The 24,729-nt window shown below is 32.8% G+C and overlaps 1 protein-coding gene and 2 long non-coding RNA genes across 7 annotated transcripts in view; 2 read left to right on the forward strand and 1 right to left on the reverse strand.

Annotated features, from left to right (window-relative positions):
- Positions 1 to 12,960, forward strand: LOC109334243. Its single transcript, XR_002106081.1, has 3 exons — positions 1 to 12; positions 2,395 to 2,398; positions 12,885 to 12,960. It is a non-coding gene; the product is annotated as an uncharacterized LOC109334243 (long non-coding RNA).
- Positions 4,858 to 12,577, forward strand: LOC109334241 (probable E3 ubiquitin-protein ligase HIP1). Of its 5 annotated transcripts, none has more exons than XM_019569892.1 (7): positions 4,858 to 4,996; positions 9,478 to 9,627; positions 9,750 to 10,496; positions 10,591 to 10,982; positions 11,247 to 11,345; positions 11,897 to 12,034; positions 12,150 to 12,577. In XM_019569892.1, exons 2-7 carry the CDS (start codon positions 9,528 to 9,530, stop codon positions 12,297 to 12,299), a joined length of 1,626 nt encoding a protein of 541 aa, XP_019425437.1. In that variant the 5' UTR covers positions 4,858 to 4,996; positions 9,478 to 9,527; the 3' UTR covers positions 12,300 to 12,577. The 5 variants fall into 5 exon arrangements, with proteins under 5 accessions (XP_019425437.1, XP_019425435.1, XP_019425436.1 ...); XM_019569890.1 differs by having other exon boundaries at positions 4,859 to 4,996; positions 9,460 to 9,627; XM_019569891.1 differs by lacking the exon at positions 4,858 to 4,996 and adding an exon at positions 5,469 to 5,523.
- The window catches only part of LOC109334242, a 26,655-nt gene continuing 9,632 nt past the window's right edge, over positions 7,707 to 24,729 (reverse strand). Inside the window, exons 3-4 of the long non-coding RNA XR_002106080.1 lie at positions 24,480 to 24,487; positions 7,707 to 8,144 (exon numbers count right to left, since the gene is read on the reverse strand). This is a non-coding gene — a long non-coding RNA (uncharacterized LOC109334242). The remainder of the gene's footprint in view (positions 8,145 to 24,479; positions 24,488 to 24,729) is intronic.

Consider the following 24,729-nt stretch of genomic DNA (forward strand, 5'->3'; position numbering starts at 1 on the left):
ATACTCATTTGTGTTTGGTTCTACCACCCCATGAGTTGTGTTTTATCTCTATCTTACTAACATTTTGTGAACATGAGTAGTTAAAACCTTTGTTGTGATTGAATGTAACATGGCTTGATGTATACACACTGATTCACCATTAATTCATGAAATTTTAATTATTTGAGTTGTGTATTTACTTTATGCTTGCTTTGGGTCTAATCAACTTTTTGCATGATTATTGAATAATTCGCTTAGTTTCTTACTCTCGTTATTCTGGACTTACATAACTCAATGAGTAGTACATTTGCTAGACATATATTTGTATTATTTGTCATTTTATGTGTATTACATATTAATATCTAGACATAACACTAATGTTTAATATTATAACTCTCAAAGTGAATGATATAGACTACTGAACATAGAGATATGCTTGAAAGTTCATAAAACTTAATTTTATCATTGTAGTTACTAGATATAGAACTATCTTTGGTAAAATGTTAGTATAGACCAAGACATTGGCGGCTAATACAATTGACGTGTTGTATTTTAACTTCACTTGCATGCATAGATTACTAGACATAGAGACATGATTTTGCAAGCCATATTTCTTAATTTTATGAATTGAAGTTGCTAGACATAGAGTTTTCTTGCATAAACCACTAATTGACTAAGACATTAGTAATTCTGAGGTTATTATATGGATGAATTATTACCGAATGGATGCAAATTAAGAATCAGGTGTATACGAATAATAAGTGTGAAGTTCAATCCCAACTCTCTTTCATATTATTACAAATTCAATTATTTGTGTCACCAATCAAACAACCCTTTTAATCATAACTTAAAATAATAATTTTTAGTTGAAAGACTAGTATCTGACAAGTCTTCGTGGATACGACAACCTCTTACTCTATACTTATTTGCAACACTAAGGTAGTTTTATACTCATATTTGTCGGTTAGTACTACTCTCTGCCACGCGACAAAAGCATGCATAACATTCAACTACAATAGTCTGAACAAGGCGACTCACTCTAACTAAAGCATTGTACTAGTTAGAGTACAAACATAGTAAAGCCACCCAAGATGACGTACAAGGTTTAAGGTCGGTTTTTATCCGAATATAACAAGAAGATCAAGATTCTGACATACCACCTTCATACGTAAGAACAACAATTTTGCCTAGTGACGAATTATACATACAATGTTCTTATTTTCTTAATAGCAATGTCCTATGGATGCTCTAATGGAGTATAGGGGAAATAATGTTAAAGTTATGTGTTAAATTCTATCGATAAGGATGTGATTGGAGATGAGCTGACAATTTATTTGCATTTCAAGAAGACAACTATATGAAACACCTTAAAAGGTTTTTATAAGTGTCAAAATTCTATTGTATGGTGTCAACATTCAATTTTGTCATGCTCAAAAAGACCAAAAATAATCAAAAAGAGTAACCAGAAATACACCCAAAAAATGAGAAGAAATAATCCACGCATTATACTTAGAATTCAATGACAAAATCTTATCCACACTAGGTATGTATTCAAATCCCTAATTTGTGTAACTGAAAATCAGGGCGTAATAGGTAATACAAGGTTGGATAAAGATTTTTAGGACAACTAATTTGTATTCTAAGAAGACATCTATAGAGAAGGTAAATGTTTTTATATTATATCACATCACTAATGTAATTTGTTGCATGAGATTGTGTGACAATGTTTATAAACTAAAGTTTACACGAATTTGCTCCATTGAGCTCACCTCACAACTAAATAAACATTTATATATGTACTTACAAATTATACAAAACAAGATTCTCACGTTGACAATAGCTTTCAAACTCAATGTTGTGGGTTATGAACTAAATTCTTTACCAAATGGATTAACATCCACTTATAAAGAGTGCATCATATTGTTTTTTTCGAATAGCAAAACAATATTCACTCAAAAATACATATAACATTTTTTCTAGTTTTATATATGATATAATAGTATACTTACTTAGACATGTCCCACACAGATGTTGTATTTTGGATGTACAAACCATTTGCCTAGTGATACAAGATAAATGCAAGAGTAACTAGTGATACAAACCACTTAAAAGAGTTTTGATAAAAAGGCCAAGGATCGAGGAACTAGTGTTTAACATGTTCGACCATGACATAAATGGGTTAGATTTGATTCAATAAAACAAACTAGCCACCGACGATTTCAAAAGTAATTAATAATAGTGATCTAAAGCCTAAAGGTTAAAGGCTAACATACCAAAAAAAAGTGCATTTGTTTCTTTTCAATAGATGATAAAGAAGTGTGATGCATGCATCTTTTTGTTTCTTTTCAATGAATGATAAAGAAGTGTGTGCATGCATCTTTGTTGTTTTCAAGATGCTTTGTTGAAATTATATAGTCAAGTGTGTCATGCTCTTTCTTTCATCGGTTAAATTTATATATGCACCACTAATCACGAACAAAAATCATGTCTCCTAATAGCATGTTTCTAATTTTGTCTTATTCCAATAAAATTTTAACACCTAATAAAAAATAATATGTTTTTCATTACTCAAAATTTTTTTAGTACGTATTACAATTTCATTTGATTGAGACATGATTAAGGACAAGGTTGGGACAACTAATCTACTAACCACATAGCAAGTTCCAAGTGTCAAAGCAAGTAGGGGCCTAGTGAATAAGTGATGCTTATAAACTATTGTTAATTGAGGTATATTACCCAAGCCTAACCAAATGCATATGGTCTTGTGGGTGAATTCTTATTGGTGAGTTAGGTCCACTATCCACACTTATGGCCCTCCTTTTTTATCTCACTTTTCCTCCTTGCATTGTAAAGTATTATTCATTCATGGACCTTTCTAGCCAGGAGTTAGATTCCATTTTCAACCATGTTAAAGTGAAATATGCATTTCTTATTCTTTTCATAGGGTGAATAAAAAAGAGAGGTTACTTAAATATTTCAAAAAGTTGAGTAAGAAACAAAGCATTGTGTTGCCGTGCCATGGCCTTAGACCAAGAACGTGTCCATCATTGTGAGGGAAGGTAGCCCCAGTTACATGAAACCAGCTAGGATAAATTTCCATTCGTTCCCATCAATTGAGAAGATCGAAGTTTTCTTTTGTTTACATCAATCATATAAATTTGTAATATATATATATATACATATATTTTTGTATATATTTAAATAAGTGTATTCAAGGTGAAAACCACCACATGAATGAAAACTCATTTTAACCTATTTATATGTAACGAGAAAAATCTTCTATATCATTATTTTATATCACTCAACAATAAGATATTATAATTTCATTAAGAAAATAAATTCAAAACAAGTCATTAGAAATTTAGAATCTTTAATAAAGTAATTGTTTTTTATTGGTAGCAAAAATAATAGTATAGAATATTCATATTCTGTGTGTAAATCTTTAGTTTGTTTTAGAAAAAATGTATACCTTAATGGTGTAAGCTTTTTTATTCATTTTCAATTATAATTGATTCTTAAATAAAAGTAATTCAAATAAATTGTGGATTATACATTAACGGTATATAAATCTTTACATTATTAATATGGATATTGCATTGTTTGTTTTAATAAAAACAATTCATGGGTATACAATTTTCTTTAGTCAATATTGCCTTGCTTAATAAAAACATTTTAAGCTATAAAATTGAAGGTAGTGCAAAAAATTATATATAATTACAATATTATATATCATTTATTTACATTATTTTTTCAAAGTAAATGATCATTATCAATAGTAAATAATACAATAGTGGTGTATAAAATTCATACAATATTTGTATATATATTTTTTAAACTTTCATTTATATAGTTTATATTTAAATGAGAGTTTAATATTTATATTTTCAGATAAAATTTTTTACTTTCCACCTACATTATATTACTTTTAATTAAGAACTAAATCAAATTAAAATATGAAAAATAAATAATAGAATGGTAGTGTAAAAAATATTATTAAATTCAAATCTATAAACAATTAGACAATATTGGTATAGAAAATAGAGATAGATCCTGTGGTGTAACCAAAGATCCAAACCTTTCAAGGAGATTCTGTGTTCTAGAATATGCACATTTCGGTTTGAAACTTATGGTGAATTATACAAACTGTTAATTAAATAGTAATTAACTGCCTCACTTTTTATATCAATATTATGTATTAATCCAATTAAGAATTGTCATCTACTTAAAAAAACACTAAAAATATAAAATAATATTTTTATGTTATTTGATGAGATATTATTAGTTTGGGATATGAGAATATAAATTATTGGTTCTTTTTAATCTCATCCTAAAATAATTTATACACAATTAGAATATTATTTGCTATTTATTTGTATTACTTTTTTGAATAGTCGATAATATTAAAAATAAATGGTGGATAATGGATTAATTATGCATAAAAAAATTTGCACCTCATTCTATACATTTTTTATTATATTTAAACTAAAGATAAAAAAAAATATTTTTTTTTGTTTTTCACAGGTATCCTCGCACTGGAGACACTCATATCCGAGTCGGGAATATCTATATGTATGTGGGGCTAACTCTCCCAACAAGTATCTTATCCCTCCACAAGACTCGAACCCGAGACCTTGCTTAAGGGGAATTAACATGTATCACTTGAACCAACACCCATTGGCAAAGATAAATATATCTGAAACTAAGAACAACAGTTCTAATAATTAAAAATGAAATCCCATTTTAGATAAATAATTAAATATAACGTAATAGAAAATTAAAAAATTGTAATTTAAATTAAATAATAATCTGATAATGGAGGGAATTATTATTTAAGGGAATGAATCGGTAACCGGTTAAGGGAATTTGGAAGGAAAGGAATTTCTACTCTCCTCCTTCTTTCTTATATACCAACAACCGCTTTATTTCATTCCACTTTTCTTCCTCTCCAACTCTCTCTCTCTCTATCATCTTGCGTATTTAACATCATTACTCAACCGCCACCGATTCTCAAAATCAGGCACGTTTTTTCTTTCCCTTCAATTTCTATCCATTTGTATTATATATTATTACCGTTTCTGTATTTTCATGATATTTGTTTCTGATCATCATATCGTTTCTCTGTTGCTGTTGATTTTTCGGAATGATCTTTCTCTTTTATTGTTTTTATGAATCATCTGCATCTTTAATTGTATGTACTTGTTTGATTATGTGACTCTCCTTGTTTATGATGTTTTAATTCTCAGATTGTTTTTTTTTGGTTAACAGTTTTGGATTTACCTTTGGGAAATTTTGTGGTTTATTATATTTTTGCTATTTTTTGGGGTTTGTTTGTGCTAGATTGTGTGATAGACATATATCAATTTTCTGGTAAGAATGGTAGAAAATAGAAATCATCATATGTTTTATCCTTAGTTACATAGTTATTTCATTATTAACCTTGTGTTGGTATGATTTTTCTTAGAATTCCTTAGAATCATGGTTTTTTGTTATGCAGGTTTCTTGGCGCTGTTGGTGTATTGTACATAATAACATCTATATAAGCTGGTGAGTTTTGCTTTCTTGGGAAATTCTCCTTGAATATTTCTCTTCTACCTTTTTAATAGTAACTTTCTCCAAATAGGTCTTTAAAAAGTTTGAGTTATATGTGCCCTTATAGCTTTGGGTTAAGACATTAAAAAGTTAATGATGTTATTATTAGTGGCAAAACTGGTTCCGCCATTGCATCTGCGTTGCACAGGTTATGGAAGAGGGTGATTTCTTCTTCATTTGGTCTATCCCATCACATTGTCTGAATTGCAGAGGGTGTTGCAGGATCTTCTGAATCTTGGATTAATGGAGTGACTATAAAACTGATGACTTTGGCATGTTCTATTTTGTCATGATTTATTAACATGATAAGCTGCTTTTATGGAGTGTTATAAGCAAACTTTCATATAGAAGAAGAAAGTGTATTGTATGAAAGAATCTCTGTTAATTGGAAAAATTGTGTAGCTCAAATGGAATGTGTCCTTTAAATGAAGGTTATACATCTTCTGTGATTGGATGCTTGTTTGGCATCAAATGACCTAGCAACTATGCTGATGATATTGTGGCTATAGATTTGCCACTTCCAATGATTAGTGATGCAAGATGTTGGTCTGGACTGTTACAGGAAATTTAGGGAGGTTCATGTGACTTTACATATAGCATTCTTAATAGTTCTAAGTGGTGGTGCTCTTAGGTGCTAAGATTTGGATGTTGGCAAACCTCAGTCCTATATGCCCTGTGACTTGTACATGCTCAAGTCAAATTCTTCCTGTTCTCTTAGTTTGGAATCTGATGTTTATTGTAACTGCTATGAAGGTGGTTCTATTTAGCGGGGACTGGTATAATGAGTTAAGCAGCACAGTTTTCACAGAGTATTCACTAGATACGAGTATGCACTATGCAGGCTGCAGTTTCCGGAGTATTCACCAAGGCATGAATATTCACCAAGGCATGAATATGCACCACAGGCTGCAGCTTGAAACCAATGCACTATGGATGCTGCAATTTTGAAGTTTGAACCACTAGGGCATGCCATTGATGGAGACTACTTAGTGCTGGGTATCCTCTCTCAAATGACATAGATGGCCCTTTGTATTTATGCAGTTTGAGTCTGTCAAAATTTGATTTCTCATATAATACAACAATTCATGGCTGGGATTAGTGTAGCTATGGATGATGCTTTTATTTGGTAGTGGACCTGTGAGCTTGTTGAATGGAAGCTGTTAGATTACCGTGAGTTGATTATAATCTTCACCCGTGGTCCAAAATGTTGAGGAATGAAGTAAGACTAGTGCTAAGGTGTTGATACTAATCAAATTGCAGGGCACCATGCCTTTTGCATTACCTATTTATGTGGGATGGAAGATATTTTAATTCTATGTTCAGGCTTATACACCCTAAATTTTAGTTGTCATGCCTTACCAAGGCTCAGGATGCTCACTCTTAACCGGACAAATAATTGTGTTTGATTGAAAAGAGAATTCATTAGAATTGGGTATGGGAACATCTTTTGGTTTTTAATACTGGTAAAAGACAAATTTCTATGTAAAGCCCACATGGGGGACAAATACTCATATTATTTTAGAAGGTTTTATCTTTATTTGGAATTTTCCATGTTTTTATGTAAAACCTCTATGCCACATGATTATAACTTGTAAGATGAAAATAGTTTGGAGTAAATTTGATGATAAAATAAATGATTTAACCTCAAAAATTTTACGTTCTAAAGGCTTGAGAGGGTGAGCCTTGGCTCAGGTTGCTTGCCTTTTGACGTGGAGGTCATGTTTTCAAATCCTGAAAAATTCATTTTTGCTTGTGATCGTAAGACTGTGTACATATTCTCTCCCCAGACTCCACTCGGTGGGAGCTTCGTGCACTAGACCGCCCTTTTATTTACATTCTAAAGGCATATATATATATTACTGTTTGCTTGTCTTGTTGTTCAGAAATTGTTCATTGTTCAGTGAAATTTGAAATTAGTTAAATGTTACGTGAAAGGCTGGTCATATCTATAGTTCTCTGACGTTCACTGGTTTCAAGAAATTACTAGTTTAATAATGCTTCACATTTAAGTTAGTTTCTACCATATTTGGAATGTGTTTGTAATGTATGCGCTTATTTTGTATTCGTAAAGGCATAAAATGAGAACACTTGAGAGCTATTAGCTGAAAAGCTTTTAGTAGTTAATGGTTCTTTTTTTGAGATTACCTTCTGTATATTTTTATCAAATATCAACCCTATCTTTTCTGCCAAGGTATACATCTTTCTATATCTTTTCTAAAGGAAAAATGTTTGTTTTTTTGTTCTTAAGCCAAGCTCATCTACGTTGTATTGTATATTTTTTCTTCAAATCAAGTTTTAATGTAATTTCTGTTTTAGTTTTTTGCTGGTACGCAGGATTTACTTAACTTATTTGTATTTCTTTGGTCTTATCTTGATAACTGATACAATAAAAAAGCAAACATGAGTGTTTCCTCCTATGTGCTTGATGCCTGTGCATAGTTAACCATCTTTTTTAAGTGCAGGAAATGATTAGAAAATATTAACTCCTAACACTTCCTAAACCTTACCCAGGTAATATATTTGATTTAGTCATAGTATATTCCAATCCTTCCTCTTTTTATTAAGTCAAAGCTGAACTCGTTCCATCATCTCGTTTAAATCTCAAGAATGTCATTTTTCCCTTCCTTTTATTCACTTTTTTCCTCATCTTTGTTTTCATGGCTAAGACTAGAAGGTGCTCTTTCTGTACCAGTGAAGGGGTGCGAGTAAAATAGCTTCAAGTTAGTCGACGACTTATTTGGGGTCGTTCGTAATATATTGTGGTTAAGGAGACCATGAGTGGCAAGTGTTTAGTGTTAGAATCTAGTTCTGTAGATCGGCTTTGAATCCTTCTCTCCTTTTCAGAAATAATTGCTAGTTTATCCTCCTTTTGGTTGAAATGCTGTTGTAAGGCGGCTATTTATGCTTCAATTTTCATGTGTGCCCTTTTATGACCATTTAAGTTGTAACTTACTAACCTTTATCTTTCATGCAATTTTTTTATTTTTTGATTATGTCATTGGGAACAATATCATAGATATTAATTAATACATGGTCTGAGTATTGTCCTCTTGGATGATTGAACACATCATCTTGACATCCAGTGGATTCGTATATCAAGTTATCAACTAGTTACTTTTTTATTTACTCCAATATTCTGTTATCTATTCTTGACTAGACATGAAGTTTTCAGTTTGATGTGTATGAGAATTGAGAAAGGTGATTTTTATAATGTCATGGAAAGGGCAATGGTGGTTGTATTATTGTATATGCTGCAAATGAAAAGAAATCCAGGCTAGATGTAATTGTAGTAGCACTCTTTTTCTAATATTAATAAGGTCAAGAAAAGATTTTTTCCAATCACACATTGCATCATCTCTAGATATTGACAACCTTCTGATCATGTTAGTAGTTACTATTTGTAACCATGTTACCCTTGATATGCTATTCAATTGACGATAATGAAACTATTAATTCTTACTTTTAAAATGTCTACCCTGTGGGAAATATGACTTCTGACCCTACTTTTTTTCACATGTGTATACATATGCATCTTTATTGTGTTGTCTCCCTGTCTGTGAAAATATCCCCTAATGATTAATAAATTAGTTTCATTTTCAACTGAGCTTGTCTATCTGCTACATGCAATAATTTAGGTTGTCATTTGAATTTTTTAATTGAGTTTAGCATCCAGACAAGTTTTTAGAGTTTCTTTTCTGTATTTGACTGGAAGTATACTTAAGATGCAATTGGGTATTGATAAAAGTGTTTTAATGTGTTCTTATTTCATAATAGACACAATAATTGTAAAGCTTTGGTCTCTTAAAGACAGGCTTAGAAGCAGCAGTGCTTGTGTTTTGAATTAACTTGCCTTTTTTCTATTCAATTCTTCAGTTGTCGTTTGCCTTACAGATTGTCAGTTATTTGCAGATTTGACTTGGCTATACTGCCTGTTGGCTCCTGAGATTACAAGCGACAGAATGGGGCATAGACACTTTTATAATACAACTCCAACATTTGAGGGCGAGCCTGACCAGAATTGGAATCATATGCATGCAGATCAACATCATGTGCACCTTGGTAATGTTAAATCTATATGCCTCACTCCCACTTGTATTTTCTCATAAGCCATTTATTATGGTAAATAACTTCCATCTTGCATGAACACTATATCACTTATATCAGAAGGACCTCAATTGCAGGTATGCCTAACACTTCAGAAAATGGTTCGTTTATTTATCCTGTGGAAAGTATGTCTTCAGATAGTGTTTCTTTCCCCTCTCATTGGAACTCTACCACAAGCTCAAATGGATACGCATTATCAACTCCCAACATTGAAGTACCTCCTCATCAATCGGATGCATCGGGCACTTCTAATAATCATTTTATGCATTCGTCTAGTGCTGGAGCTTTCTTTGCAGTGTCTGAAAATTATGAACATCAGCCTTCTTCCGGTTATGACGGGCAATCATTTCATTGTAATGGTGGTTTTATTGATCTTACAGTAGGAAGTGGAAGAGGGACTCACAAGCGTAAGAGCCCTGGAATTTCTCCAGTATTTGAGAGAGGTAGTACAAGCAGATACTTCAACGCTGGGAGTTCAACTGATCATCATATATCTTCAGAACTACGGCCAGAAAAGCCAAATATAGATTCCCAATATATGCCTTGGGATCATCTTACTATGACACCCACATTCAGAGGTGGTGGCCTTTCGATTAGGGGTGAGAGTTCTTTAAGGAATGTGAGGAGTCGTTCTGCACTGGATTTGGAATCCAACCTTGCTAGGACCCATTTATCCAGTAATCATTTGCACAACTCCTACTCTGCTGACCTCCCAGTTGAGCATTCTAGCATGGTAGATCTTTCAGGTCAGACTTCTAGTGCTTTGGCGAGGGATTGGAGGCAAATGAGTATATCTCCTGCTCATGGAAGGGTAATATTACCAGGTTAGTTTATGGCTAACAAGGATTAGTACAGAAACATACACATTCCATTCCTCTTCCCTCTATATATCTGAGACATTTTTGTCTGAAAATGCAGATACAAGTGCTTTCAGTCTTGAGGCAAGTCATTTCCTTATTGGACATGGTACTACTACTGCTAGTAATGCTTCCATAGATGTTGGGGCTTTCCATCCGGAACAACCTAGTACAAGCAGAAACCCTCCCGCTCCTCAAAATCTTCACCACCATCTGACTCAGACTGCTAGGGGAGTTAGAAGTAATTATTCTCAGAGATCCACTCCATCTTTTAGGGCTTCTCCAGGCTTATGCTTGGGATATGTGACTTCTTCAGATGATGGATTGCCTATGGTAGCTGAAAATTACCCTTCTAGACATCCAAGGCCGCCCACCACCAGTCGCTGGCGGAACAATGATAGAAATGGGAGGTCAAGAGTATCTAGTGATAGACACCGATCATTGATTAACGAGGTTGGTCTTCTAAATTGATTTTCTTCTCATCTATTAGTATCTTGAGGAACTTGATTTTTTTACTAAGGGAGTGATACATATGTGAATTTTTTAAAATTTGGGTGTGCACCATCTTTAGTTAACTTTAAATGGGGGTGTTTAGTTTATTTCCTCAAATAATCTTTTTGTGAATAGGACTGTTACAGTATTCGTCCGGGTATGTTTGGGAGGATGGTGTGTTCCTCTACATAATATTTTTGCCTTTTTTGTTTTTTTTGTTTTCAGGGTTTCATTGCTGTTGAGCGTGCTTCACTTTATGGTTCTAGGAACATGCTTGACCAGCACAGAGATATGAGGATGGACATAGACAACATGAGTTATGAGGTGATTATTTATTATTGTTTCTTGTGTTACAATCAGTGTTATGTACTCAACTATGTTGCATGGGTACTAAGGTGACGTACCCGTACAGGGTACTGGTACTCTTGGGTACTCATTTGATGTAAATTGTTTCAAAATTGTGCCATTTTGGGCTAGGATTTAGGACCTTTCCCATTTTTTATTAGCCACATCATAATCCTAATATGAGTAACATAATTAGTCTCATCATCACATTCCAGTAGGTTTTTGGTCTCAACCGCACATCCTAAGTTCTGCATCCTCTGTTGGGTGCTAACTTTGTTCATTTGTACCAAATTATATTGGCATACCCGTGTACCTTAGATTTTAAAAAACATGTTGTATCTCATGCAGATATCTCTACAGGATATAATTATGATATTCCCGAATACCTTAATCATGCAACATAGCATGTATACCTTATTCATGCAACATACCCATACTCTAGTTTTTGAGAAAATGTCGAACCTCCCATATCGGTGTAACACATGTACTCATTTTTTATGATTTTGAATTTTGATGATTGGCTTGACCAGGAACTACTTGCACTTGGGGAGAGAATTGGCCATGTGAGCACAGGATTGTCTGAAGATATGCTTTCTAAGTGCTTGACTGAATCAATATATTGTTCATCTGACCAAACCCAAGATGAAGCAACCTGTGTAGTCTGCCTCGTAAGTTTTTCTTCTTACATTTATACTAAATAATAAAAATAATAAAAATAATAATTTAGATGTGCCTTTGGATAACATTAATTAGTTGCTCACTAGTTGTTATTGAAATTTACAGGAAGAATATAAGAACATGGACGATGTTGGGACACTTAAAACTTGTAAACATGACTACCATGTTAGCTGCATTAAAAAGTGGTTATCTATGAAGAAAATATGTCCTATCTGCAAAGCTTCTGCTATGCCTGAAGATACAAAGGATAAATAAAATTTATTCTTGTAGCTTAGCTTCTCTCATTTTGTATATATATTTAAACATTCATCAAAGTGGACCAAACACACTTCCTTTTAGAAATGTTGTAACAAAAATATGCTTCTGGATATCAATGCATTTGTTGTTTTTTAGCTTCGATCTAATTTTGGGAAGCCCTGAAAATTAGTCTGTGCTTTTCTGTTTGCTTTCAGGACAGGGATTGATTTGTTCAATCTTGAAATAGTCATTGATTACTAACATGATGAAAGATGCCAGTGGCACACTATTTTCAACTATTCGTCCATCACTTTCTTATTGTTTAAATTTTATATGGGATCCACTAGTATAAGTTTATTCTCTATTTAATAGGGTAGCACATGAACTCTCTAAAATAATGTTCTGAAAAAAGTGTGACCATTACTCCACACAATATTTTATAAATTCATACAAGTTTTAAGCTATTTATAATTTTTTTGGTTTACAATAAAATATTATTTAGATATATTCTTAGATCGAGAGTAAATGCCATAGCAAAAGCTATGACTCATAATTCTTGGCTCTCCAGCATCAAATGGGGCAAAATTTTGGCTCCATCATCAGATTTAATTAAGGATAGTGTCTTAGTTGGGATATTGTTTATTATATCACTACTGAGGCTTTCCATGTTGTTAATACTCTATAGGCTGTTGTTCTCAGTGGCTGAAACTCTCTTTGTATACATATATGTTGTATATACTTTTTATCTTCTAATTTCGATATAATATAGTATATGATTTAATTTTACTGAAAAACTACTCTTTCAATTTGTCTCACATTGATCTCTCACAACATGTAAAACTCAACTGTAAACTCAGTTTTAAAGCACCCATATCATCAGTTTTTAAAGTATTCCTAATGATGGTAGTATTATTACATTTTATACTTGTCCCCCTATTGCTTAATAGTTTTTGGATATCAAACACACCACTATTCTAGCTAATTGTCCACTCTTTTTTAGAGTGATTTCTATGTTATGTATGACCGTGCCTAAGGGCATATCAGTTGAAGCAGCCCTGATAGGAACCTCCATTTATGTTCTACAAACCTTGAAGTGCTAGAAAAACTGAGATTGGTATACATCTTTATGGGATGGAGAACTGTTCACATTGCGAAGTTCTAATCTCTTTATTACTTTTTTTGTTGTATCATATGTGCATTTTTTCCACTTCTATCTTGTATGTTTTAACAATATTCAGGTTCACTGATAAAATCAGTGATAAAAGAGCAGCGAGTGAGGTGAAAAATAAAAATTTGATGCTCCAAACCTGGTTCAATATTTCTGCTGAACACTTGGGATCAATCTTTTCTCGTTTAACCTTGAACATTAATATTCTTGCACACATGGTAGTAGTTGAAAGTTGTACTCGCCTTTGTGAGATTCGTCAGTTTTTACATTATTATTATTATTATTATTATTATTATTATTATTATTATTATTATTATTATTATTATTATTATTATTATTATTATTATTATTATTATTATTATTATTATTATTATTATTATTATTATTATTATTATTATTATTATTATTATATAAGATTTCGTTTATGACGAGCTTATTACATGGTAAGAGAATTTGGTACCTAATAAACAGGCTAAATGAGAGAACTCTGAATTAGGGGAGCAGTTAGATCAACTTTGAGCAATTTTCTTTCATTTGGATCTCTGTTAGAATTGCTTCCGTACTTTCACTAGACATGCACTATATGAAGTCTGTCATGCCCCTCTAACGGCCACAAGACAAAATTAGGTAGATTTTTGGATCTACCGGTCATAAACCCTTTGCTTAATCTAAACCTCATGATGAATTTACTAAAGTTGTATTGGGAGTCTTATTTTGGAAGAAGAGGTGTTAGAATAGGGAGTAAATTATATTGACACCCCTGAGTTTTAGTGAAATTACACAAATCACCCCTTACTTTTCTACACCTATACAAACCTCCTAATTTTTATACTTTCATTACATTATCCTTGCATGAGAAATAAGTGTGATTTTTGAACAAAAAATGTTATAAATGCAATTAAGTTAAACAAAACATGGTATACTATGAAGACAAGTCCAAATAATATATGAGTCAGTATCTCTTTATTATTTTTGGTTTGTTACGATATAATATAAGAGCGATTTAAACAATATCTTTTTAGAATTGTTGATACATTTTATAACAAAAAATAATAAAGATACATGGATTTGTATCTTATTTGAATGTTCCTCACAATATACCATGTTTTGTCTAACTTAATTGCATCTATCACATTTCATGTTTAAAAGATGATACTTATTTCTCATGCAAGGATAATTAAAGTGCAATGAAAGTATAAAAATTAGGAGAGGTTTGTATAGGTGTAAAAAAGTGAAGGTGATTTGTGTAATTTCACTAAAACTCAGGTGGTGTTAGTATAATTAACTCTAGAATATGTGATATTACAGGAGGAAATAGAAAAAATAATTTTGGAAAGTGTCTATAAGTTAGGTGAAAGATATGGAAATATTTGGGAGGTTTGTTAGAGCCTTCTAAAACTCTTCATATACATATTTTTACAGTTTTCATAATTTAGGGTTTTTCTAAAGATAAACATGTCAAAATATTCAAAACATTTACTAAAATTTTATAATTACATTTTTTTTCTTTCTTGCTAATTAGATTTTTAATAGAATGCTAAAATAATATTCTTACATTTTTAACCATTAATTCATTCTTTATTCTTCCCTTCCTCCCTACTCATTGTCAATTGATGCCTCTAATTTTCTTTCCCTAGTGACTCTTAAACTCAACCTAAATTTCAGAGTTTTATATCAAATAAAACTCAACAAGTTAATTATAATGAACTCAAAATACTTTCCTTATGAATGATTATGGGAATATTGATTATGGTTTATATATATATATTTACATTCAGTATTTTTCACATAATGAGATTTGTATGCATAGAGCATTAGATTCTACAACAAAACATTCATTTTATCATATTATAAGATGTGGACTTAAGAAGGTGTGACCATATCCTTCATTTGTGTAAGGTTGGATATATTCTTTTATGAGTTTATCATATAGTAAGATGTGACCAATCATTTGTCCAATGTTGTCACCCCACACACCTCTTCACTTGTTTCTCGCTAGACATAGAACATCGGTCCTAAATGATGTCTTATTCTTGTAGGAGTGGCAATATGGGCTAGCCCAGCCCAGCCTGATCTGTCTTTGGTCTGCTGGAATATGGGCTGGCCCGACCTGGCCCTTATTGTTAAAAGGGCTCAAAATGCCAGCCCAATCCATATTTGACAAGGCTGGCAAATCAGCGGGCCGACCCATTTTATTTCTTTAAAAATATGCATTTTTAATTAACTCAATTACAATTTCAAAATAAATAACCGCCACGCCTCATAAATGTCTTTTAAAACAAAAAATCACAAATCAAAGTCCACAATCTCACAATAATATATCATCTTAGTTTAGTTTTAAACAATAAGCCAACATAATCTTAAACTTTTAGACTCATAGTTCACACTAAAACTTATAACTCCTAAGTTTTAAACATTATATGTTCTACCGGAAGAAGATGCCTCCACTTTTCTATTATTACCATCATGAACGTCTTTCAAATCTTCTTTTTCTTCATCATCTATATTATATACATGATTAAATTAATATATGCTTATAAAAATAATTTTTTACTATTGACTCACAAGCTTTCATCGTCGGTGCCTTATAATTGTTCATTCATCCCAATTAGAACATTGCAAATACCCTATTAATTCAGTAACAATTAGTGTAAAAACTAAACAAAATGAATATTTGAAATTACTATGAACAAGGAGTCTTCTGATTTCAATCATGGTTTTGTAAAGAAAGATTCTAATGACTAAGTATATTTGGTATTTTGCTATTCTATATTTGCCTATGTCAATTATCTTGATATTATCTTTACAAATCTATCAATATTCTTGGTGCGTTTGAACATTGCAAACACTAAAATAAACATTCACTTAATAAAACTAATAACATGAGTATTTCAGCTAGAAGATTAAATAAAAGAATGAAATGAACTTTGGATATCAATTCATCATATTAATTCTCATGTCCTAACATAAATACTATCATACATAATTCAAGAATATGTTTAACAAAAATACATATAAATAACATTTTTATAATTACTAATTAACGTATAACTAGTTGTCACATAATTCTTCATTAGAGACAACTTTAATATATTCTATATCTTTAACCAATAAGATAAGAATATTGAAAAACTATGAGTTAATTCTCTATGCAAATCTTCCTTTTTTATTATTGTTGGCCCATCGGGCCAACAAGGCCTGACCCTTCATAGCCCGTATAAAAAGCGGGCTTCCAAACCGGGCTGAATATAGGTTTTTGGGCTAAAATCCCCAGCTCGGCCTGCTAAAAATGCTAATAAAAACGGGCTGGCCCGTCGGGCCAAGCCCATATTGTCATCCATAATTCTATGTTCTGGACCAATGACACATTACGATCTAAATAAAAAAATTAAAAACAAAGAATAACGTTGTAATTAACTCGGGACAAAAAATGAGATTGTTCGGGGCATATGATCTATGTTCGTTTCTCTTGTTCTCTCTTTTTCTTGTCATCACCGACCATACTTGCCGACATGCCATAGCCACCAATAAATATTGAACTTCTCAACCCAAAATCTGCCTTTCCCACTCACACACAAAAACAATGGCCGATAAGTACTTTCTATGCATTGCAGAGGAAATGGATCATCTTTGGTTTGAACAATTCATTCTTTTTTCAAAATCATCAACACCATCAGTTGCTCCTGAACAAATCACAAAACATGTTCCAACATTGGAATATCTATCTTCTAATTCTTCAAACATCCATTCTCTCTTTCACATCTCTACCAAGTGAAGATAGTTCAATTGATGAGTCACATTTTCCACAAAAGTGCTAAAGAAATAATGTAATTTCAGCATTAATAACATAAAATTAGAAAAAATTTACCAGTAGAAGTTTGGGTTATTTCAGTCTTGTTAGTTTGTATACTTTCCTAGCACAGAAAGTTAGTTGGAATTTGGAAGCTATAAATAACACTTAGACATTTCAAAGATATATTTCATTGTAATTGATACTCAATACACATTTCTCTTAAACATATATTCTTTTCATTTTTCCTCTGTTTTTTGCTACAGCACTTAGTGTGTATGTTGTTTCTTTTTTGCAGACTGCTTGGTGCATTGTGTATGCATAGGAGAGTGATTTTGGTTTAACGATAGTATCAAGAGTAAGGTTGAAGCAAGATTCTTGGTGGGTCTTGGGTTGTGATTTGAAGTGGGAAGAGAAGAACAAATAGTGGGACAGCAAGAAAAGAAGATTGCAAGATCTTAGATCTATCATAGCAAATGGTAATGGGTTTGTAATGACACTATCAATTCTTGACACCAAGAATTATGATAGATGAAAAAAGTTTAGAACTATCTTTGGATTCCAAGAAGTACTTGAGATAGTTCAGAATGGATACCAAAAAGTTGGAGAGAATGCAAATGAGGCTCAAATGACAAGTTATAGAGAATCCAAGAAGAAGGATTGCAAAGCTTTATTCTTAATCCATCAATGTGATGATGAAGTCAACTTTGAGAGAATTGTTGGTGCCAAGACAAAAAAGGAAGTTTGGGATAGCTTGAATAAAAGCTGTGAAATGGCTTAAAAAATTAAGAAAGTGAAACTTCAAACAATGAGGAGAATGTATGAACTCCTTCAAATGGAGGAGGATGAGACAATAGCAGATTACTTCACCAAGATTCTCACACTCATTAACCAAATAAAATCATGTAGAGAAGAGGTGCAATGGAAATATGTGATTGAAAAGATACTTAGTACTCTAACTCTTAAGTATGACCACATTGTTATTGCAATAGAGGAGTCCAAGAATCTTGATGATTATAAAATTGAAGAGTTGCAAAGCTCTCTTGAAGCTCATGAACAAAGGCTTAAAGAGAGAGACTTAGAGAATAATGATGATCATGTACTCCAAGCACAATCATCTAAGAAATTTTTTGTGCATTGGAACAAAAGAAAGAAGAAGGTGAGATGAAACAAGAATGAGCAACATTCTACATCTCATAGATCAAACTATCTTGAGCAAGATCATAGAAAAGGCTTAATCAAAGACATAGAAGGAATGAAGAAGTTTAATAAAAGGAAGATGCAATGCTACAATTGCAGGAATTATGGGCATTATGCAGCAGAATGTAAGTTAAAGAAGTTGTTGAGTAGTAAGGAAGAAGAAGCTAGACTGGCTAAGGATAAAGATTTCTGATGATGATCACTACCTGCTAATGGCAACCACAAGAAGCAGCTAAGAAGATGTTGAGTTTCGGTATCTTGGTACTGACTGTTCAAATCATATGACAGGCAAAAAGGATTAATTCACAACACTTGATGAATCAGCAAAGAGTAAGATTAAGTTTGATAACCATAGTATAGTCTCTAGAAAAGGAATTGGTAAGGTGGTGATTCAAAGAAGAGATGGGAAGAAAGCCTACATCTCAAATGTCCTATATGTACTTAAGATGAAGAGCAATTTGCTCAGTCTTGGACAACTGTTGGAAAAAAGATATACCATGGAGATGAAGGATGGTATGCTGAAGGTGTTTGACAAAAATAAGCACAACATCTTGAAGGCTCCACTTTCAGCCAACAGAACCTTCAAGATTGACATACAGGTTAGTGACCAATAGTGCCTTCAATCAACAATTATGAACGACAGTTGGCTATGGCTTAAGAGGTATGGACATCTAAACTTTAAAATTTTGATTTTCTAGAAAAGGAAGGAATAGTGATTGGTTTGCCACACATAAAAGCACTAGAACAATTATGTGAAGAGGGCATATCAAGCAAACAAGCAAGGAATTCTTTTGTCTCACATGTTCCTACAAAAACAGTGAAGGCATTAGAGGTGGTATATTCAGATGTGTGTGGACTCTTTGAAGAAGACTCTATTAGAAGAAATAAGTACTTTGTGACCTTTATTGATGATCATACTAGAAAAGTATGGATCTATTTAATAGAAAGAAGGGTGAAGTACTAGAAACCTTCAAGAGATTTAAAGCTCAAGCAGAACGGCAAAGTGAAGTCGAGCTGAAACTGTTGAGATCAGATGGAGGAGGTGAGTATGTATCAGTTGAGTTTCATGAATTCTACATCAAATAAGGGATCATTCATGAAGTCATTGCTCCATACACACCTCAACATAATGGAACAACAGAAAGGGAAAACAGAACCATACTTAATATGGCTAGGTGTATGCTGAAAACAAAGAACTTGCCTAAGGTGTTTTGTGGGAAGTTGTTTCTATTGCAGTGTATATACTAAATAGGTGTCCTACTAAGAGGTTGGATGAGAAGACTCCTGAAGAAGCTTGGACAACACTCAAACCAAATACGAGTCACTTAAAAATATTTGGCTCCTTTTGTTACAAACATGTGCTTGAAGCAAGGAGGAGAAAGCTAGATGATAGGGGTGCAAAACTTATCTTCTTAGGCTATCATTCAACTAGTGCTTACAAAGTATTTGACCTTAGAAAGAATAAGTTGATGATGAGGATCATTGTTGGAATTGGAACCTTAAAAGTTCTAAAAAAGGTCAAGAGACCTTATTGCAATTTGAAGAAGCTGATGAAAGTGGCATTGGTGAGACTATAACATCTAATCCAGTTGTTGTGCCTAGTACAATGGTGAATCCTCCAACAACTCAGAGACTCAGACAACCACCTTCAAGACTAAGTGATTATGAGGTGTTCTCTAACTCAACAATCAATGTAGATGGTGATTTTGTGCATATGACATTGTTTGCTGAGATGGAACTAGTAGACGTGGTAGATGTTTTGAACCAAACACATTGGGCTGAGGCAATGGAAGAATAAATGAGGTCTATAGAAAGAAACAATACTCGAAGTCTAATTGAATTTCCAAGAGGAAAGAAAGCTATAGTTGTGAAGCGGATATTCAAGACCAAGTTGAATCTCAATGGTGAGGTCTCCAAGCACAAAGCTAGGCTAGTGGCAAAGAGATTCCTACAAAAGCAAGGTCTTGACTATGATGAGGTATTTTCTAATTCCTACAAAAGCAAGATCTTGACTCTGATGAGGTATTTGCTCTAGTAGCTAGACTTGAGACAGTGAGATTGGTCATTGCTATAGCACTTTCAAGTGTTGGGAGATCCATCAAATAGATGTGAAATCTACATTTTTAAATGAACCTCTAGACAAAGAGGTGTTTGTGACACAACCATCAGGATTTGAGACTAAAGGCAAAGAGGAATTGGTGTACAAGTTGCATAAAGCCTTGTATGGGCTTAAGCAAGCTCCAAGGGCATGGAATAAGAGGATTGATTCTTTCCTCCTACAACTTAGCTTTATGAAGTGTACAATAGAACATGGTGTCTATGTAAAGGGCAATCATAAATCAGAATTACTTATAGTATATCTCTATGTAGATGACTTGTTGATCACTGAAGAAAGTCTCAAAGATATCTCAACATTCAAACAACAAATGCAGGAAAAAATATAAATGTGATCTTGGATAGCTAGCATATTTCCTTAGTATTGAATTCAAGAAGACGGGTCAAAAGATCTTTATGCATCAAATTAAATATACTGCTGATGTGCTAAAGAGATTATATATGATGAATTGTGACTCAATTTCAACCCTCTGCATAAACAGGAAGCATTGCAGACCTAGCTGAAGAAGATAAAAAGGTGGATAAAACCTTGTTTAGACAAATAATTGGCTCACTGAGGTATATATGCAATACTAGACCTGGCATTGCATATGGAGTAGGATTAATGAGTAGATTCATGGAAGCACCTAAGAAAACACATCTAATTGCAGTAAAGAGGGTGATGAGATACTTGAAAGGGAAAATTGGCTTTGGAATCACATTTCCAACAAAACAAAACAACAAAAACAATATGGAGTTGGTTGGTTTTTCTGATGCAAATTGGTGTGGAGATAAGGTGGATAGAAATAGAACAACTGGTTATCTATTCAGCCTTGGTGATGCACCAATAAGTTGGTGTTCCAAAAAGCAAGATGTTGTAGCATTGTCCTCATGTTAAGCTGAGTATATAGCAGCTTGTGTATGCACTTGTCAAGTTATTTGGATGGAGGCTTTACTGTTAGAATTGAAGATAAAGCAAGAGGATGTGATTTTGTTGATGGTGAACAACAAATCAACAATCAATTCGTCACTAAATCCAGTCTCTCAGGGAAGAAGTAAACACATAGAGACTAGATTTCACTATATTAGAGATCAAGTGAGCAACGAGAAAGTAAAGCTAGAATTTTGCAATTCTGAAAATCAAGTGGTTGATGTTTTCACAAAACCTTTGAATAAAGAAAGGTTTGAGAGGCTGAGAATGAAGATAAGTGTAAGAAATGTGTAATGAATGTTGAATTAAGGAGGAGTGTTAAAGAAATAATGTAACTTCAGCATTAATAACAGAAAATGAGGAAACTTCCACTAGTAGAAGTTTGAGAATAACAGAAAATGAGGAAACTTCCACCAGTAGAAGTTTGGGATATTTCAGCCTTGTTAGTTTATATACTTTCCTAGCATAGAAAGTTAGTTAGAGTTAGTTGGAACTTGAAAGCTATAAATAGCACTCAAACATTTCAAAGATATATGTTGTTGTAATTGATACTCAATACACATTTCTCTCAAATATATATTCTTTTCATTTTTCCTATGTTTTCTGCTACTACACTTAGTGTGTATATTGTTTCTCTTTTGTTGGTTGCTTGGTGCATTGTGTATGCATAGGAGAGTGGTCTTGGTTTAACAAAAAAGAAGTCTTGTTAATGTTAACTTCTCTACCTCTGCAGGTATAATAACTTTAAAACCAATTACTAGTCTCATTCTCTCAACATTCTATCTACAATGTGTCTCAACATTCTATCTACAATGTGTTGAAGGTTATGAATAACAGTTATGTTGCGTTTACCATAATTGCGTGAAAATATGGTCGATGCAGCCATAACTGGGATGGCAATACAATTGTGGAAATAGACATAGTTGCAATATTGAATTGTAATTACATTTATGGACCTAAATTTTAGAATGTTCACATCAAAAAGACGATTCCTTGTATGAGGCTCTAATAGTCTTATCTCCATATGTGGTGAGCCTATTTTAGGATTTGAAATTGTGACCTCTACAAAATAGCAACCTTATCATTATACTAAGAATCACTCTATAGCTTAGAACCAATGCTTCAATTTTTTTAATGGCACTAGTTATGGGACAAAGATGAGATGTATTCAAAGATGTCTCATCTCTCTGTTACTGACCCATAAGTTTTAACGAGTAATATAAAATGTTATATTTTGTTTTTAAAAGTTTCTTTTTATTTATATAGCAATACCTGATTGGTCCGGACAAGGAATATGACATCCTTGAGATCTGGAGAAAAATTTGTATAGAAACATATGTAACATGTCATATTTGGAGACAAATATATTATGTTTTTTGTACTATCATTAATGACTAAATTTTAATTAATTTTAAATATTTAATGTGTTGTCAAGATTTTACTAAATGTCTTTATATATACATTTATCGCCACACAAATCTTTCTCTAACCCTTCCTAGTCATGACCATGCATTATTGTGTTTTTAATGTTAGGAAGGTGATTCAATTAACAACAAAGAAGAAATTAATGAAAGAATGTCTAGAATGAGTGTTTTGGGTAACAGAATTCGCTCACATTCATTATCACCACCAACTCAACACACTAACAGAAAATTCAAGAAACCTACTACTGCAAGAAGGAAACTATATCAGTCCATGAGCTGCAAGACACTACAGGAACTAGAACTTGATGAAGTGAGGGGTTTTATGGATCTTGGTTTCATATTCAAAGAAGGAAAATCTAAGCCTAAAACTTATGAGTGTTATCCCTGGCTTGCAAAGACTTGGTTTACACCAAAAACTAATGGTTGCCACAGAAACTCACTATACCAAATTTTTAAATGGAAGTTCATTTGATCTGTTTTTGCGCTTCTACTGTATGGTGAATTAATGCTACTACTATGTGCTAAACTGTATATACATAAGCATTGGTAAAGGTGAAAATGCTTATATTTCAATATTGATGTAACTTCAATAATCTTATGCTAAGTTTTAGAGTTAAAGTGAATGCTCTCTTGGTCATTTAGTAAATTTTGAAGAGGTGGTTGTTGCACTTTGTGATCTGAAAGGTTAAGGGTATGTTTGTTTTGGATTATCAAAATAGCTATTCTCCAAACAGATATGATTTTGGCAGAAATGCTTTTTAGCATAATAGCTGACGTACCTCACTCAATTATAGTGTAGATTATTGAGCCACCATGCTAACGTACCTCACTCAATTACAATGTAAACAAACACTTCCTCACCGTAATGTTTTTTATGCAGTATCTTGTTTGTCATCACATGGTAGTATTTACTACAAATTGTGATAGCTATTCTTATTGATGTAAGATATATCTAACAACTTTCTGAATGGAGTTTGTTAGCTGATTTTGGTATTGTTGATGGTTTACAGGTTAGTTGAAACATATATATTCTCTTTTTTTGTTGGAAGAGCATTTGAAAAAGATCTCTAGATGTTGCTCAAGTTTTGGATATTTCTCTGAAGCTACAAAGGTTTGACTTAGATTTTTCTGTTGGAGAAATTACTCTTCATCCGTAATCCATAGAGTAAACACGGAAGTCCTTATGACCATGGCTTTGTTCCCACAATCGAATGTGTATGCCCATACATACACCCAAATGGAACATCCATGGTCCATACCGAAGAAACCCCAAATGAGTTCATGGTGAAGATGAAGAACATACTTTGTTGAGCCATTTCCGGAATCTCGAAGGTATGAAAGTGCGATGATCTTCCAGATGATAGAGCGGCTTACGGTTTTCCTTATGCTTCTCTCTGGAGGGGAATGAGAGAGCTTTCTTGAGTGTGCTTAGGGAGAGTATGTGTTGCCTTAGCCTTTTGTTATTAGGTTATGAGGAGAAACCTCATCCTTATACCTAATGAGCCTTATGGATGGGTGGATAGTGTTATCCTATCCTGGATAACACTATTCTCATCCTACCTTATTCTCCTTAACCTTAACACCTGAAAACCTGTTGCTCTACAAATGGGGACCATAACCCATAAAAGTAACCCCGTAGTGGTTACTACTTTAGTTGCAATAATTCTGATTCAGTCCCTTCATCAAATCAGAAATTGCCTGAAGGTATCTACACTTATTATTATTTCATGACACATATGCCCTTAGCCACTAAATTAATTACTTAAGATCATTTTATATTTTGGCTAATTACATAATGGCCATAACACAATTATAGAATTATATTTGTGACCCATAAATTG

This window comes from Lupinus angustifolius, chromosome LG19 (genome assembly GCF_001865875.1).
Source record: "Lupinus angustifolius cultivar Tanjil chromosome LG19, LupAngTanjil_v1.0, whole genome shotgun sequence".
NCBI classification, from domain to species: domain Eukaryota; kingdom Viridiplantae; phylum Streptophyta; class Magnoliopsida; order Fabales; family Fabaceae; genus Lupinus; species Lupinus angustifolius.

Bases quoted from the DNA above. Each gene is read 5' to 3' on its own strand.
- LOC109334241 (XM_019569892.1), top strand. From the start codon at position 9,528: ATGGGGCATAGACACTTTTATAATACAACTCCAACATTTGAGGGCGAG. The intron at 10,497-10,590 runs GTTAGTTTATGG...CTGAAAATGCAG, and splicing joins TGGAAGGGTAATATTACCAG to ATACAAGTGCTTTCAGTCTT. The intron at 10,983-11,246 runs GTTGGTCTTCTA...TTTTGTTTTCAG, and splicing joins ACCGATCATTGATTAACGAG to GGTTTCATTGCTGTTGAGCG.